The following is a 19,731-nucleotide window of genomic DNA, read 5'->3' as shown; positions in this document are numbered from 1 at the left end:
CCGTCTGCCAGCTCTCATTCATGACGATGTCGTTATGCATTTCCTTTTAACCATTCTGAATGAAGCCCCACTAATAGACTATCTCAATCTGACTCTCAAGTCGCTAATTTTTTTATTACGGTACACAAAGGAGACCATTAAAGTCAATTCAGAGTTGAGCCGCACTTACAATCATTAACTGTAGAGTTTATAATTGCGTAATGCGAGTGGAGACATAAATAGCAAATTTTCCAACGAGAACTTAGGCTAGTTAATGGTTTCCTTAATTCAACTGTTATAATGAGTCAGCAATCATAGGACGACATGAAAATGTTACGTCAATAATGTGTTTGTTGTTCTGTTTAATCGTTTCTGTGGTCTTATGTTACTAATCGTTACTGTTCACCCGTTTCACATACAAATGTTAATTTGTAGTACAAATTTTCTCAACGTTTATAAATTGTTGAATTTAGAATAGTCTATTTTAACATCTCATATTTAGTGGTTCAGTAATGAGTAGTGTTTTACACGTGCCTTCTGATTTATTTAGTTCCAGGCAGACCCGAACCGCTTAGAGCTTGCGCAAGCCTTACGATAATTTATACATTAGCTTTTAGTCCCTTCTATTAATTACAATAGATATAAATCTCGGTCTTTGTACTCTCATGTAATATTATTATTACGAACCAATGTGGTAAATAAGGGAATGATTTTATGTTTGTGTGCGGTTTTCCAGTATCTAAGACCTTTGTATTTAACTAATCACTTTAAATAGTAATAAAATTTTAGTCGTGTGCTTCCATACGTCGAATAATTTTAATGTTGAACAGACAAATCACAGATTAATAATGATGAATAATGTTTATTGGGAAAACGTATACTGAGACTGCATGTCGTATTGCGTACGCGGTGAGAGATTGCTCTAAGGACAATTATATTGCGTTTTTCTGCTCAGTATCAGCCAGGACTTTGAAATTTGTGCCTGATATGGTGATAGACTCGCCCCCTATCACATCGCGGGAACACACTAGCAGCACATCTGCCTACCCATGTGAGATGTGTTTTTTTTTATATAATAATCCTTATCGGAAGGTTATTTTATAGTTACGAGGGCTTAGGGGAAACAATGCATAATTTTATTATTCAACCTTAACCTCAAGTTTTTATATATGTTTGTTGCAGACATTTCATTATTAAGGAAACAAAAAACAATCCAATACGCGCACATACATCCCTGGCTCTACATTAAGGTAGACACGTCAAGTATATTGTAGTAAACATCACAGTTTACGAGGGGCTCAAGGTCTCACAAAACACAGACTCAAAACAAATTAGCGTATAAATAATGTTTTATATAGGTATTGAATTTGGGGCCTCTTGTTAGTCACATCATAGCCCGTTGGGACATGAAGGTTGTCCTCATCGATATGTTACTACAGAAATACTTTTATTATTGCAACCTATTCTCACTCCAAGGTATACAAATAAACGAGTAGGCAAACAACATTTTCACTCAGTTCGCCATGCTCCAAATATCGGCGAGGAAAGGGTACAATTTGTTGTGTATTTACGTGTAGGTATAAATGATTGTCGAACCGATAGTTTGATTGTGCGTAATAGCGGGCGCGGTCGGTTCACACAGTACACAGGATCTGGGCACCATTTGATGCGCCCGCGCAGCTCACTCATGTGTATCGACGCTCCCTCACTCGTAATTCCGAAACGGTATATACCAAATACGAATTGTGATTGCTAGATGCTACATTATTATCATTACTACATAGTCGTTTATGGAAACCCAGAAATATCTCAACTACAGTCAGCTAATTAAGATGTGCGTACATATAAGACATTAATTCTATGAGGGTTTTACTTGGGACAAAAGTTTTTCAACAACTATATTCACCTTTTAAATTATCCATCATGAAGTCGCCAGTATGATAACCTTAGAGAAGCCGAGTATTTAGAAACATCGTGCAATAAGAACATGTATCCATAATCCTGATGGTCCAGTTAAATGCTCCCAATTACAACTGTATATACAAAAAATTATATAGCATAAACATTTTGTAATCTTCTTTACAGCTTTAATTATTCATTAGAGGCATTGAAATTACTTGCTGATGATTCAATATTGATATTGTTAACTAGTTTAGATATTTATAATGTAGCACCTGAATATATTAGGTAGAAGGTTAGTTTAGTATTAGTCATGTTTTTTGAAAGTGCATTATAGTATATTTTTAATGAGTCGTAGTAGTCTCAGGCGAAATAATATTATATTTGCATATAAATACAATGAGTTTAAGAAGCGCATCAATTTTAATAACGCTAGGTAAAAAAAAAACGAATACTCATCGGAATAATTAAAAATCTACTTTATTAAACCAAGTAATAAATATTACTATAAATATCATTTAACCGCCTTTTTAAGACTGTAATTTATGAGATCATAAAACACTGGGTAGTTATTTGTTTAGAGACGGATCCTGTGAACGTAAATTCATTGGAAATAATTCGTTGGCTCACACCTGCATATGAGTTTCAGGTTCTCGTTTCACAGAACCAACGTTACTTATTTTCGTCTCTGACTGTGAGCCAATTCGATTTCACGGACCAGCCGCTGTCAATGGCAACGCTGTAGCTGTTATATGTTTTCAAATCATATTCCGCTCATACGGTCAGTCCACACGTTTCGTTTTTGATTTCTAATTATTCTGTGATAAAAGGGAGAACGGCCAGATCTGGACCTCACTTCTACTGTGTTTAGTTTGGATCGTAATAATAGAGCCAAGCTTGTGGAAACAGTATTGTTTGAAATAAAGGTTTTGCAGCTATATTGTGGTGTTATGTTATATTTAGTGAAATAACTGTTCGTTAGGTAAGATATTTTTTTATGTTTATTTTTGTAATATCATAAATCATATTTCGGCATTGAAAAGCCTCTCTGCATAACTGATGTATGCTCCTTTTCTATATTTAAATGCTCCTATTGTCAAAGACAACTGGGAGTTAGCAACGACCGTTCTTTGAATAAAATAAAGTATTCAGATCATTTTGCACTTTCTTCGAAGGAAACTGAATTAATGGATGCAGTATGAAACTACGCTTACTCCGACATATTTTCATATCCTTTGCCGCACTATAATAAGTTCAATTTACTAGGTCAAATAATCGACATCTTTTTGTACTTCATATTGAAATGTAACCACGAAAATAACCGCGAACGAAACGGTTTCTATCGACTACAATCTTTCCATAGTTCGATTCGATTGATTTTTCTTAATATTGTTAACACTATGCAACAACATTAAATCTCTATTATTATAACGAAACCTTAAATATTGTAAAAAAAAAGAATGTTGTACAAATCACCACAAGCCACAAATCAAATACTAATAAAATTAAATGATGCGGCATCTGTTAGGCTAGAACGGCCATCGTCGCAAAGGAGTATGCAAGCTTTCTCTACAATTATTCTGAACGCGTTAATTCAATATTGGTTTAACAGAGTTGAGTGACGTGAGTCGAGTGTTGTACTGCTGACCCACATCCTTCACCTTCGCCTCGTTAGTTTTCTTATCGTTTTCACCTCCGTGACGTATTCCACTGTTACAATTGATAACACCAACACTATTAAACAATTATCGCATAGATAACAATATGTGTTATATTGAAACGAATGAACTTGTCTGATAAAGTTATTATTGGTTTAAAAATAGTTTGTGTTGGTGTAAAATCTCATGGCCTTTAACGATTGCATTCCACAGGTTGTTTACAATCTAGAATAGTAGTTAAGACTATAAAATAAGTTTAAGATAAGACAGCAATATGTGTTTCTTCAAATTTCATGGTTATAATTGTGATTTGCAGAGCCCGTCATGATAACGCCGACATTCAAAGCGCGCTCGACTTCACCAGGTATTATCGAAGGTTTGCTCGAGCACGTTATCGTTTGATCTAATGCGATAAAACGCCCGATTTCGTATATTCATATGCTTTGATTGTTATATCAAACGGAGATAAAGACCGATCTGTCCATTCACCTTTCGTTGAACTTTTGTCTGGATCATTTCAGTTATTTTACGTAAACCTCAGAGCTGCAGGTACAACGTTCTCATTACACTTCTAGACGCGAGATTAAATTCAAGTGAAATAAGCATTTGTTCGTGGATTTGACTCATTACAGACTGTTAAGAATGGAAATTGTTTCAGTGTTTATGATATTAGAAAATGTAAAATTGCTTGAAGCTTGTAATATGCTGAAATCATGTTACGAAATGAGGTGCCACAAAATTATAAACATTTTTTACGCGACAAACTTCCCTATACAGCGATTCGGTTCTCTTTATCACCCCACACCATTTTAATATCGCAAAATATTTTACAATGTATTGGCGCCAAAATGAGAAAACACAATGAACAATCGTATAAAAATGACAGATTCGAAATTCAAATGTAATATTTTTTTATAATTAAGTGTAACAGTATTTATGGCCAGACTAAGTATATTCTTGGCATTATTAATGTTGTGTTGAATGAAACTAATACTAATGATTTGAAGTGTTTTGTCGTTGCGTATTTGATTGAGTGTTTACTAATTACTAATAAATATTATATTAAAGTAGAATTTTCTGTAAAATTAAAATACGTTGGGTTTTCGTGATTTTTATTGTTAACTTTAGTAAATTTGTGTATGTTTACTTCAATATTTATCGTTATATTTCTATAATGTCATCATTCTCGTAGTAACGCGGTTAGTTTGTAAAGATGGCGAAGTCCTAAGTATCATAAAATTAAACAAACATAAGTTTAGGAGTTCCTCGGATTCACGTATAACATCGCTTTTTAAATTGTTTTGTTAGAACTTATAAATATTGAGAGTTAACTAATGTAAGTTGAGAGCCCCTACCTTTATTGTACTCCCTTAAAACTAACTCCGATAAAAGAAAACCATTTCATGTTATATCATATGATGTTACTAGGCAACCCAAGCATTAAGTCGGGATAACGCGAGAAATAAAGAAGAAAGATATTACATTGTTTCTAAACAAACCTTTATACTGAATATTTAAAATTATAATGTAAAAGTCACTTGCAACGCGCGCAATATGGCAAAACTTTTAGTAATACACCAAAATAAACGACAGTCTAAATGCTACACCATGTTGTATGTAAACGTTTATAAGACAACTTTTTACGAGTGCCAACAATCATATCCGAAATGTCCATAAAAAGGGCGAAGTCATAAAACGGGCATTAGACCCTTCATGATACTATTGACGCGGCAAAATTTCGTATACGCCAACGAATAGAAAATGTTATAATCCCATAATTTGTATACGCGACGCCTTTACGGCTTACGAGATAAGGTCCATTTCGGTGAGTCGATATTATGTGTAAATAGCATATTGTAACGTAACTCGTGCGGCTGGCTCTACGGCGAAGTTTTATTTTGAAAATTATTGTAACAAGTTTATATTTGTTGAGATTTGGGGTTGGTGTTTTATGCTTGTTTTCTCGATTTATTTTTAAGATTCACAATATGAAATATGTTTTGTATTGTTTATATAGCTGGTACTTTGAACCGATTTTGATTGTGATACAGTGGTACCAACCAAGCGAAGCGGTCTTATTCATGGATAAAACTACAGCATGGCTCACATACATATTTTGTTAGTAATTAGGTAATAAATTCCTTTAACACTTATCTGAGCCCCTGTTAAATTTATACATACACCGCGTGTGGTTAGCATGTGCGAGTAAACATTACGTAATATAATCGTGATAAAACCATGCACTTCCTTCTCCTTACTTTAAATGTAAACAAACTGTCTACCTCGTTCTGTTGGGAATACGTGTATGTTAAAATAATCACGGGCTGAGTTATATTTTTAAATTTTATAAATTGATATTACAGCTAAAATTACTATAAAACAAGCTATCCAAAAGGTCATCGGTTTGGTAACCCACATGGACAAACTGTGAATCGTGAAATCTGTGAAACAACTGTGAATCGTCATATTCTGTATTCAATTCTCAGGACGAGTATCAAAAATGTTATCAAATTATTCGATTAAAACCTCTGAGTTTCCGACATTGGAATTCATGCCTAGTATGCGTAATACTCTGCATGTAAAATAACCTGGGTATGTCCTTACATTCCATCGCATATTTAATAATGTGTTACGAATAAAATTATAACTTTAATAATGAAATAAAATATTTTTTTATTGTAATAAAATGAGATGTTAAGAGTATGAAGTAAAATCAGGAAACTTTTACCTGAAACCCGTTTGTTGACCAAAATAAAACTTGAAAATTTTAAATGCGGAATAATGGTTAAGACCTCTGTAGGTAGAAGTTTTATTAGGTTTCCTTTTCATTCCGTTCAAAAATGGAATGATAAATCATTATTCAAAAGATGTCAGCAAACTACGCTACAGTAACGATCCCAGTTAAGTACTTCATACTTATGTATCAACAGATTCACAGACCTTAAACCGAATTAATTATCGGACGTTACATATTTATGTTATACGACACAGCAATAGATTATCCTTATATAAATTTAAGGTGGCCAGCTTGCTATCGTCACATCGCATGTGTCGTAAAACTAAAATCAGGGTTACTTACGCCCCTCAAGGTAATATGGCCTGTAATAGAGGCCAAACGTTGGCGCCCGCTGCCATCTCGATGACGTAGCATATTGACAGAATGTTAAATAGCCTCAGTTTCGCTTTATAAAATGTCAATTCTGTTACCGAACCGTGCACATATTTGACAATGGACGTATTCTGCTATAGATTTGCATTTTAAACGTTATGCTTCGATACATCGTTGTAATTACATTAACATTAAAATGCTATGATAGTACTATATGACTTGATAATGTTAATGTTTAAGCATAAATCTGTAGTCTTCTTATAATAATAAAAATATTTATTTCGGCACAAACTAAATATACATATGTAAACAGTTACAGGTTTTCGCGTCTTCCTTTAATGAAGCAATACTCATTTTCGGAGACAGTGCTTTTCCATATGTATTGTAAACTAATCATTAAAATCTATGCAGTTCCACATACGATTAATAGGACATGTCCGAACGAATTTTAACCGACCTCAGACTTATTATACAATAAAGTTGCAAAAATGTGGAGCCCGAAATCATTAAAAGAATAATTTTAGGCCCCTCCATATATTTCAAAGTAAATGAGAAAGGAATGTGGAATCGGAGTAACCTATTAAAATAATTCATTGATTTGTCAAAAGATGTAGAATTGGTAACTACATAGTTTTTTTTTTACATAACTAACTAACACATGCAGATTTAAGTTAAGAGCAAAATTTACTATCCTATACATGTTTGTACACAACTAGATTTTTTTACATTTTTATATTTAAGTAATGCGGTATATGAGAGACAAAAAATATTTATTATAATACATACATTTACGTAAATTCTTCCGCGAAGCATTCATTAATTTTACTTACAATGTCACAGATTGTTATTGGTTTAAATATTTAGCATAATTGTGACACTCCTTCGTTATTTATGATTACATCATTGTTTTCCTGCTAATCCTCCATATCGATTTAATTTCTTATAATTTATTTTTCATCTTGACTATTTTGCTTCACTGATAATTCCTTATATTAAACCCTGAAAGCTAATATACTGAGGTCTCAGAATATTAGGTGCCACGTGCGTAGTTTTAGGAATCACTAAATCTCTTAAAACTACAAACTTTGTGTCATCAACATTTGCAACGCGTCCAACACGGCAAACTTTCATTGAGTTTTGGTTAACCGTCTTTATGCGTCATTTTTTCTGTGTAAATCTGAGCAACGTAATGGGAAAAGTTATAACAAGTATTCGGAACGTATTATGTGCCATTAATATTCTGACGAGTCGTCGTCACTGCCAACTCCATAAAAGTTCAATGGATGTACCTTAGTTCCACGTAGTACGAGTTCATCATATTTGATTCTGTATTATATGTGCGAGAATTTAACATTCCTTACATGGTAACATGGATTACCCACTATTTAGGGATATGGTAACAATTTTGATTTAATTTTTTTAATTGAGTTAATATTTATTAAGTTAATTAATTAATAACTACAAACTTTTTGTCAGACCAGTACTGATTTCGCCTTGTACTTTAAGGTGGCTTATTACTTGTTTCATATTAAAAAAATATCCAATATTGAAGCCAAGCAGTTGTCTAGGATCGGGTACTTTGATAAATTTAGCTACCGGACCCCATCGGCCCATTTAGGGATAACTAAGTTAAGGAGAAATTGATGGAAACACCTGATAAAGGTGTAAGACTAGTATTTAGGAGCATATTATTTAAAACTCGTTATAACAAGTGCTTGTTAATGTGGCATTTATTTTATTTTTTTTTTCTGTTAGAGGCGCGTATATATTGGTTCTACGTTTTAAGAAAAAAAATTTATTTCAAAATCATACACACCTCAATTTTATTAGTTGTAAACGTAAAATTGACCATTTTAACCTCACTATCTTACTTATAACTGTGTTAAATGAGTTATTTGTCGGCTCAAAATCTTCCCCTTATCCCATTAATATTATATTACAGAGACTTTCCCGCCCTCACACCCACCACTACAACTCCTGTAAGCCAGGATCAGCAGTGGCACGCATTTTCATCATTTTGTGACACCGAGCAGTGAAGCTCGGCGAGTCTCAGGGAAAACTAATATGTCATTATCCCGCAACGAAATTAATCAAATAGAAAAAAATAGGGAGAGGAGTTGGAAATATTAATTGTCCACTTCCCTCCAGAGCAATGCGGGTGACAAAATCATGATGTAAGGAGGCGATTTAACCTCAAGGATAGGGACGTTTACAACTAGATAAGCTAGTTATAAAGCACCACGGATAAAATTAAATGAAAGGGTCCTATCACATGAGCTGTTAGATTTGATTACAATAGGCATGGCAAAACGCCGGAAAGCACGGAAATTCCGTCTAGTCTCAACAAGGTCCATGTAGTATACAACCCCAGATGTTATTTGCATACTGTTTAACATGATGTTGCGCTCTTCATGCCAGAGACCACACTCCCAAAGTACGTGATGAGCAGATTGTTCAACCTCGTAACCAGGTGTAGAGCATGGGCACGCAGGAGAATCAACCAGCCTAAATGAGAACAGTTTACCCTTAAAATTACCATGGCCGGTAAGAAATTGCGATACACAGTAATCTATTTCTAGCCAAGTTTTAATTAGGCGATCGCGAACGTACGGAAAGTATTTATATAAATGACGCCCTTTCGAAGACGAGTCCCACCTACATTGCCATTCATTTAATAACTCGTTGTGTACATCAGTGTGCGTTTTAAATAGTCTATCGATTCTTAAGAGCTCGCGAGACGTAAGAAACTTTTATCCATATCCTCTCTGGTTGAGTAATACATAGCGGCGCGACGCTGTACCTCCAAATCGACAGGGAGTACACCCGCGAGGACAGGCAAAGCTTCTGTACTAACAGTTCTATACGCCTTGCACAAGAATATCAACGCCAATCGTTGACTCTGGAGCAGTTTTCTGCGCACAGCACCGATAGTTGCCCTATCGGCCCATACAGGTGATCCGTATGTAATGCAAGCTAAGTAAGTCGCTCCATAGATGATTTTGAGCGTAGTGAAAGACAGTCCCCACGTAGAGGTCGATATCCTTGTCAAGGCGTAAAAGTTACGTTTTGATTTTTCCCCGACATTTTTATATGCTCTAGAAAGGAAAAATTTCGTTCTAAAATCAAACCTAAATAACAAACCGATTCTTTCCTTTTTACAACAATATTATTAAATTTTATTCGCGGCGGTGATTTTAATATACCTTTTAAAAGCAGTTGGAACGTTTTGTGAGGTGCGAATGTAAGGCGATTTCTTTCACCCCATTCAGATATTAATTGTAAACACGTATCCGCCAAACTTTCAAGCCCCGATCTACTATTAGATTCTATTAGTAAGAGGCCGTCATCCGCATATCCGGTTAAAGTGCATCCTACAGGTAAGGGAATTGAAAGAAAATCATCGAAGCTCAAATTCCATAAATAAGGACCTACAACTGAGCCTTGTGGACATCCCATACTCAGCGACTTCGACACGGCATGGTGGCCGAGTTTCAGTTTGGATGTTCCGTACGAGAAGTATGAGTAAATTAGGGAATATATATTCCTATAGCAGCCTCGTATTTTTAACTTAAGAAGTATCATAGGCCACCAAGCCATTAATATTATATTGTGGGAATTTAGGAGCGGTGAAGATCAATTACATTAGGTGACCCACGTGCTCGAAGTGGCATATGCTATACAAAAATGATTGTATTCGAATTTAGCTCATTATATGAGTCATTCACAGAAAATACTGTTCAGGCACTAATTGCAGTATGTGTATGATTCATCGATAACGTTTTCTCAAATAGTTCTTAATAGACATGATGATTAATACAGGTCAGAGATTAATAAGGTTTGATATGTTCTAGAACAAATATTGCACCTGTATATCGAGCATAATTTTCTTAGCTTAATGTTTCTTGCCATCACACACACACAACATCACGCATTTATCCCCGAAAGGGCATACAGAGGCGCAACAAAGGCACTCACTTTTCGCCAAGTGTGTTCCGGGCCGATACTGAGCAGAAAAATCCAAATATCACTTTGCCTAACCTGGGATTCGTACCCAGGACCTTAGAGCGCTGTTATACCGCGCATGCAGTACAACTACGCCATCGAGGCAGTCTTGATTGTTCCTTGCAATCAATTAACTAAATTAACAGACCGTAATTTACCCTTACATGTTATATAAAATACGTGATACGTGTTAAACGACTAGAAATAACTAACAGGTTTCGTTCTCTTTAACATGACAAAGTTCTCTCAAGTTGCTCGTATCAAAAAATTTGCTTGTTTAGCCTAGCTTAGCCATCCTATTAGATCAAAGATCCGTCGCATTCAAGGTCCTTCTGAGTAGGTAGGTCTACTTCTGCCACCATACATCACTGTACAAGGACTCGTGTGTAAAATTCGTTGTAGCTGGCATAATCTCTGGGCGCTACGAGTCAATAAAATGCCTCAGAGCGACGAAAGTAGTGAAGTTTTGGATGTTGTTAATATTGTTTTTGAAAAGTCGTGAAGCTCCTATCAGGCCTTGGTAATTACAATAGGTAAAGTTTGGGGGAAAATTGTAATAGAACCAAAATTTAAAAACTACAAAATGTACCGATTCTTGTGACACACCTTAATCACGTCTTGGATGGAATTTACTATTTTGGTATATTTACCGTCTGATGTGTCATTTTAGGTAATTTATAAGCACACACCTCAAAAACTTGTTTGGTCAAAGGCTCGGTATGTATTGTAAATCAACATGGTTTACACAATGCCACGACTTCTTACCAACGGACTTATGGGTTTCTTTATATCTGAGAGTAAAAAAAATGTTCCTAATCCCCCAGTTTGGGCCAAATTGGAATTCATACTGGCACGGCACCCACATTACGAGGATTACCAACATAGAGCATTATATAGCAGGTTTATGAATGAAACGTCTGTTTATAATATTCTTGTCTCGATCTAACATGTTATTTTCATGAGTATTTTAAATCTAATTCAATTGCTGTGTGTAATTCGTTTCGATTTATTTATCGAGGTTGCGTACATCTAAATACTTTTAGATAAGTATTTGTTTTATCGCGAAAATCGATTTGAAAAGTATTTGGATTGTGATTTCATAAATTATTAACACATTACGAATTGTTTTATAAGAGGTAAGTAGTCATGAATAACTCAGTATAGCGTAGTGGCGTAAGTACTTAATTAAATATTAACGTAATGACAGTAAAAAGATTCAACATACTGAATAGCTAAATTTGATGTATTTTTAAATATAATTCGCCCGAATTTCTTTGTTTTATCTACCTATGACGCTAATTCATATCTCATTATAGCCTCTTATAGGTCACGGTCAAGATCGTTATAAAAATAAAACGACACTAATTCAAATACGATACCACAGTCATATAATAGCAATAATATAAGATTTCCGCAACTGTATTCACTATTTAGATAGTTTCAAGTATTGTTGTCAATTGCGCCGTATTAGCCCGGCTATAGCGGACTAAGTACGGTCCAATAAGTACATACAATAACCCTAATGCACTGATAAGTAGGTACCTACGTAGGCAAACAAAAGCATCCAAGTACGAAGGAGCACACATATATTTAAAGTACACCTACTGTTATTGTTTGCAGAGTCTATTCTCAGAGAAGAGCAATAAAAAGGTTTGACCTTACACAATTATTTATTCAAGATAAAAAAAGGACGAACATTCGGTTGATATCCGATAACCTTTCACAATATTGGGTAACGTAACTTCTATGTATTTTAAATGTGTAAATTGCTAGTTCGCAGATATTAAATTTTCTCGTGCAAAAACTTAATCTAACAGTAATGGTATCGGGTAATGGTGTTGAATTCCTAATGAGATGCGAGTAAATATTATGTGGTAATATAAGAGGAGACCTTTACTAAACATGTAATTTGCCGACGTTTGATAAAAACTTTATTGTATAAAGTATCTTAAGCCGGCAAGAAAATATACGAGCCATTGAGTAACGACTATCAAAATTTATTTTAAGAATTTTAGTTTCCTTGCCTAAATTTTCCCTATTGTTACATCTTAAGTATATAATGATAAAAACAAAATCGTAATCATAAAGGAATTTAGCACGCATATCATGTAGTACATTTATTTATGTACATAAAAACTATTTATGTCTCAGTTTCTGTTTCCTATATGGCTTAAAAGGTAGCTCGTTTTGTATAATATAATATTTGATTTTATACTATAAAGATAAAACAAAGTTTATCAGTCTCTCTCTCTTTCTACATTAAGTTGTTATAGCTATGTTGTGTATACAACTTGTTTAGAGATTATACTTACAAAACCTCAAAAGCCAGTGAAATTTTTCACATCAAAGTTTTATTCTTGACGTGTGTTTAACTGCGAATTATGCTGTCGGTTAGTTTCAAACTTCGTGACAAAAATTTATAAAATGCATTCCGATGGCGCTTGCAATTTCGCTGTCTCTGTGGAGACGCGTTAAAAAGATTAACTAGATTTGGGAGATCTATAGATAGATGCGATAATTTTATATTCGTTGTTGAAGTTTGGCTGTTTGTCTTTATTTTTATAGTCTTTAATTTGCCTCAGATTTAAAAGAACTTTGACTTTTTATGTATGCTAATATTGTAAAGTTGAAGTTTTTTTTTATTTGAGCGCGGTAAAACTTTAATTCTTTTATCCAATTTAAAAAATTCTCTAAATTATGTGACAATAAATTATCTCTGAATACAAGGTATTTTTACTTCTTATGAAGAAATTTTTACACGAGTGAAGCCGCGAATAGTACCCAGTCTTTCACATATCCTATACAGTTTTGTATCATTAAACCATACACATTGTAGTTAGTGATATCGGTTATTTGAATGGTGACGATAAAAATAGCAAGCACATGTTGCTCACCGCCAGATGCCCTGCGACCTTCCGCTCTGTTCGCTCACATTACCCACCCACATTTTATGCACAACGTTGGTTATAAATATCGGCATATTTCCGTATTTTTACTCTACATTAACGGTTTACCGAACGATTATAACACCTTTGAGTTGTAACCTTGGAACATTTTTAGCAATTTTAATAAATATGTGCGAAATTTGAACTTCATATTTTGATGTTTGATACGTTTTTATGACGTTAAATAGTTTTGTCAAAATGGAATTGATTATTTGTATAAATATTACACAAAGTGATCCTATTAATATTTCGGATGCCATTACCAATCACAGGTAAATTAAGTGGTCATGTATCGAACATCGAACTACACTTCATGGTCCTAATGTGGCTGCCACTACACCAATGAAGCGATTAACATATTGTTTCCCAAAATAAATCGGTTTATTGCCGCGTTTACCATACACTAAGTTAATTAATCGATACTTTTTAATTATGACAATGTTCTAGTCGATTATAATTTATACAGACCACGTTGTTAATTAATTGTCATGATATCGAGTTAATAGTGTGTACTTTAAATTCCTATTCACTGTCATTTCTACGATATTATAATAAACTATTTATGGCAATAATTACATGTTAACAGTGATAGCAAGTGGTAAATATATTTTTAATGTAACAATATTGACATTCGCCGCGTAAATATTAAACACACGTAGAAAATGAGACACGTGTGAAAATGTTGACTAATCCGACATTCAAAGTCGTAATACAAATGTATAATAATTTAAAACGTTAAATTATTAAAAATTACTCATTTTTCTTCCTAGTTATTTTGCTGCCTTAAAAAAATTATTATAGCATGAAATTTTACGCCGCCATTCACTATAATTTTTGTATCTTTAAAAATAGAAATGTGTACATGAATATTATATGCCAAGCCATTAAGGTGGCCGAAAGACAGAAATAGTTGTGTCTATTTGAGACGCATCGATCTGTGTCAACGCTAAAGTTATCTACTCGCGTTAATAATTAATTAAGATATTAAAATAGGGCTAATCTATTTTTTACCATTACCTTTTTATAAAAAAAAACACAGAATGATACAAAGTAAATTATATAACTTCCTGTAACAAAAAATATTAATGATGGAGACAGTCAATACAAAATTAGAATAGTTATAGAAACGCTCACAGTATACCGTGGTAAAGATTATATAATTAGAATATTTTCTGTTGCGAAATATTTATTTCAAGAGACATAATATCAATAAACACATGAACTATATAAATAAAATTTTTATTCGTTTTGTTTTAATGAACGGTAAATTGAAACGTTATCAATATTTTGTAGGTAAATAAATTATTGAAGTAAATAGGCAAATATGACTCGCAATATTCAATAAGATAAACATATTTTCCCGCGTATTTGAGATCTGGGAGGGACTTTAAGTTTCTCAACGCTTAATACATACGTCTCGAAGTGTAGATCGCAACTTCGATCTCTCATTTCAGTCAGTGCGCCGTGAAGACTGTCAATATATTATTACAGACTAGGTTTTAGTCTCGCGGTTCCACCCGCGTGAAAAATATTTTCCGAGATAAAAGCCCCACTTTATTTTTTCCCGGCACAAAATGGAGCCTACATTTTGCGTTAGACCTCTAACAATAAGTATTTCATTGAAATTAAACTAATTTTCGGATTCTATCGCGGTATTGGTGTTTTATTTTCTCCCAACGTTTCGAAGACTTTGCAGCCTTCATGGTCACAAAGCTTCAAAAGTTCGCTGCAAACTGAAACGTCGGGAGAAAATAAAACACCAATACCGCGATAGAATCCGAAAATTAGTTTAATTTCAATGTCTAACATTCGCGTAAACATAAGAAATAAGTATTTCGGTGAAAACTGCATTCAATTCCTTGCAGTCGTTTTTGCGTGATGCGTGCACAAATATAAAGACAGTAAAAAATTCTAAAAACTATTTTGGCTTCTGTTGCTTTATAAAAAAACCCTCCATATTAGTTCTTCTTCAATGTGTATAATGTATAGAAATCGGGCTGTTACAATTTTATTATATGTAAAGATTTAAAAATATGATAAAATGTTAAATACTAAAATACAAAATAAATAATTTACCTCTCAAAATACACAATTGGAATCAAATACCTTTCCACAGGAGTTCCTGTTTAATTTCAACTGCAACCTGTATAATTGTTATCGTTATGAGTATTGCTGCGAATTATTGTTTTGGATTGTATTGGCACTTCCTGTTACGTTAATTTCCTCGAATGTTTTTAACTGATTAATCTCCCTGTCGACGGGCATTTAGTATTTTACATGCACAATTGGCTAAATTGTGTTGACCGACCTTTTATGCTTATTAGGTATTAAGCCACATTGAGTAATATTGTGATTATCAAATATTTATTATAATCGCATAGAAGCAATTTTAGATTGTACGCAAATGAAACATCAAATTAAAGTATTTACATAATTTTAGAATGTCGGTATATTTTGAACGTAAAAGCAATTTTGAACTGTATATTTATTAGTTACATCCGTTTATTGGTCCGCTCACACTGAAAGTCCCTGTTAACCTAACAGAAAACAATGACTGCAAAGGTCTAGAATTTACATTCTCCAGTACCTACGAGAAAAAAGGGGAATACCGTCACAACTCATACTGAGTCACAAACATCAATAGTGTTGGCCGGAGGTCGCAACACCTGAACGGTTGGCAAAGTGACAAGTTGCATAATACTAGCGGTAACAAAACAGGAAACACGACTGACTCATAGCTATAAACGAAACCCATCGTTTTTCCATGAGCATGGTTTTTCGATTGTATTTAATTGTTCTTCTTTTTGTTTCAGGTAAGTGGCAATGTCTTATTTTAGTAGAGTGGATGGTACAAAATCAAGAGACATCTTAAAACGGTAGACAGTATATATATGTTAATATAATCTATTATCTGAGATCACTCAATTAACACTTGTTTCAGAGATTCAGTATTAATATATGAATTAAACTAATAGATTACCGACATGACATAATTCAGCAATCTGCTACTTTGACTTAGTACGCTCTTGCATACAATATAAATTATTCTTTAAACAGATGCTTCTAGAATCCTGAAATACACAAGCGTTTATTACGTACCGCGAGCATTATAATTTCCAAGTTAATTTCTTAGTGATTCCATTAGTCAAACGTTAGGTACACAATCAATTTCTCTTAAAAAAAACAGATTACTAGAGTATACAAAATATCCGGATAGCAGTCCTCAATCCCTCAAAACTCCTATTAAAGCAGTAAAGTCAAACAATGACAAAAGTATCCAAGTCGAAGATAAAACCGAAATCCTTGCAGATGGCTGGCGAAGGCTATTACCTACTTGCCTATATTTTTGTTAACTTTGCAAGTTAATCCTGTTAAGACAGCTTGAAGAGTTTGTAGTTTAAGTCATGTTTATTTTTAATATAGCAATGTTGATGTTGAACTTGCTGACTTTTGCTAGAATTTCCAAATTAGTTTGAATTCATTTAACAATTGAAGGAAAAACGCTTGGTGTAACATGTTGAGCTCCATTTTACGTATTTACTTTTTATGTTTTTCTGATATCAACACTCAGAAATTTCTTTATAGATTTATTTGGCTAGACTTCATTTCTCTATAGATAATTTTTGCTATTGGCTTTCGTAATATTGATACTCAATCACACCAAAAGATTAATTTTCACAATCAAAACTAACCTTCCCCACTGAGGTAATATGATAGCTAGAAACTTGCGATATTTTATTTTCGATATCAAAAAATACAAACGGCCGCGCGGCGCCGGTGTAGGATTCACGAAAGGATTTTATTTCCAGCACGCAAAAAAGGGTTAAAAACTGTGATTCTGCGAGGCGATATTTTTTTAAACCAAAAAGTATATTTGTAATACTATGTTGGCAGGTGGTTATATAACACTATGTACCTACAGCATATTCTGTTCATCGTGCTCTTCAAAATAGAAATAACCAGGGTGATGAAATATTTGTATTTATAGCGAATTTATCGTTGTTAGTTACTACATTAAAATTGGTTCGGTTATAGGATAATATTAATTATAATTAATAAATATTAATTTAAATCTGAAAATTTATATGCTAGCCATATTCCACAAACCCATTAAATAAAATTAATTTAACGGATATAGAATGTTGGTCACGAAAAAACAGCGCTTCGCCATTTTCACTCGCATTAGTCATTTCAACGAGTTTTCACCAGTCTTCTTTCTTTTAATTAATGACCCTATTAGCATCTCTTAGACAATAATTTAATACCTCCATAGACCCCTTGATAAAACAGTTAACAAATTGTGACATCATTTTTCGTATTCTTGGTGCTATCAAGCTCTCGAAGGTATTTTCTTTACTTTTGTATAATAATAAAAAGAAATAAATGGCTTTTTAAGAATTACGATTTTATTTTTTATACGTAATTATCTCTCATATAATTTTTTTTCTAATATGTTAAGCCCTATATAAATAGGTTTTAAGGACTCTTTCTCTATCCTCATTGATGCCCTCCGTGACATGACAAGGACTCCCTCTCTCCTCTCTCTTACCATAGTCACTTATACTTAATTACTATCGCTGTGCAAATTATCATTACACACGAATAGACTTTCCACCTAAAGATATATTACTCAATGTCGTTTAATTACAACTAAGTACAGACAGCATTATGTCGTAAATATTGGTCTGTCTAACAACGTCTGCATATAAATATGTTTATATACTTACATAGCTATTTCAATACAATCTAACCACTTTAGACGTTAATTTCGTACAATCGAACGATCTGAACAGATGCCTCAATTCCATGAGGAATCTGTTTATCAAATTCCAAGCTTGTGAGCGGCATTTCTGTGTACATTTTTATAAATGCTTGTATAGTCAAATCTTAAAGTATAATTTGATTGACAATTGAATACGGTAGTTTAATTCTACTTATACCAATAGAGATCATATTAATATTATTAAAACTTACGCGAGACATATTAAATTAGTCAAAACAACACGAATTGACAGTTTCGACCTATTAAGTAGGTCATCCTCAGGGGCGAGTGCTAAGAGGACGTCGCGTCGCGGAGGCCTCTCGATCACACACCTACTTAATAGGTCGAAACTGGTCGGCGATTCCGACTACTTTTATACGAGATCATATTGTTGAATGTAGACTGTGACAAACGGCAATGGATTTAGTAAAACCATAACAGTTTTCTTATCTTGTAGAACATCCTGCTTTTCATTTTTATGACATTTCTGACATTGTTCGCCTTATCTTTGCCAGTGATTTACACATAATGTTGTGCTTCATAAGGCCATCAACACATTTCACTAGCGGTCTATCACGGTTGTTTTACCGTTAGAGATTTACTCTTATTTCGAAAAATGAGCTTATACATTTTATCAGGATATATTATTGCATAAAATTACTTATATAACTATTTTGAAACTATACCATACTGCAGTAATGCGGGTCTCATTAGGCCATGTCGGTAATTTAATGGAGCGACCAACTATTTACAAATAATCTACTGAATAATTTCTGAGCCTCGCGACATCGCAATCACAAAATTTAATTTTCCGAAGTGGAACATGTATGGTACATGAGGGTCACAATATGTGTACATATTGCCATCCGTCCGATAACTAGATTGCTATCATATGCGCAATGAAAAACATGTTGGCATCCGACCCTGCAGATTTAATATCATGTATCGTTAAATTCCCATAATGTTATTATGTTGTCGATACCTCGTTTTCCTCTTAAATTGGTAGCTCCCGCCCGCTATTAATCCCTTTTGCGTTTATACAAATTGCACGTTATATTTTTATTTGAAAACGAATTTGCTGTGGAATTGAAATTTAATATGTTCAATGGCGGCGAACGGTGTGCGAATTTGAATCTTAATTTTCTAATTTGTTTGTATTCGATACCTATTGGTAAATATTTTGTGTCCTTTGTTAATTAAATTGGGTTAGACAGTTAATTTATGCATATAAAGTATGTTGTTAATAAGGTTAAATATCCATACTGTTCCAACTAAGCGCAGTCCTTGAGTTACAGTTTTAATTAAAACAAAAGGTAAACTATCTAAATGAAATACCTTGGTCTGTGTTTTGTCTTGAAAGAATGTAAACCTAGTTGC

The 19,731-nt window shown here is 33.7% G+C and overlaps 1 protein-coding gene across 1 annotated transcript in view; it reads left to right on the top strand.

Annotated features, from left to right (window-relative positions):
* The window catches only part of LOC119188517 (actin cytoskeleton-regulatory complex protein pan1-like), a 100,242-nt gene that overhangs the window by 60,834 nt on the left and 19,677 nt on the right, over window positions 1–19,731 (top strand). The window contains exon 8 of the mRNA XM_037440801.1: window positions 3,853–3,900. Within this exon, the coding sequence (XP_037296698.1) occupies window positions 3,853–3,900 (48 nt within the window). The remainder of the gene's footprint in view (window positions 1–3,852; window positions 3,901–19,731) is intronic.

Source organism: Manduca sexta, chromosome 20 (genome assembly GCF_014839805.1).
Source record: "Manduca sexta isolate Smith_Timp_Sample1 chromosome 20, JHU_Msex_v1.0, whole genome shotgun sequence".
NCBI lineage: Eukaryota > Metazoa > Arthropoda > Insecta > Lepidoptera > Sphingidae > Manduca > Manduca sexta.
The sequence above is the reverse complement of the archived record's forward strand: the minus strand, read 5'-3'. Positions and strand labels throughout refer to the sequence as shown.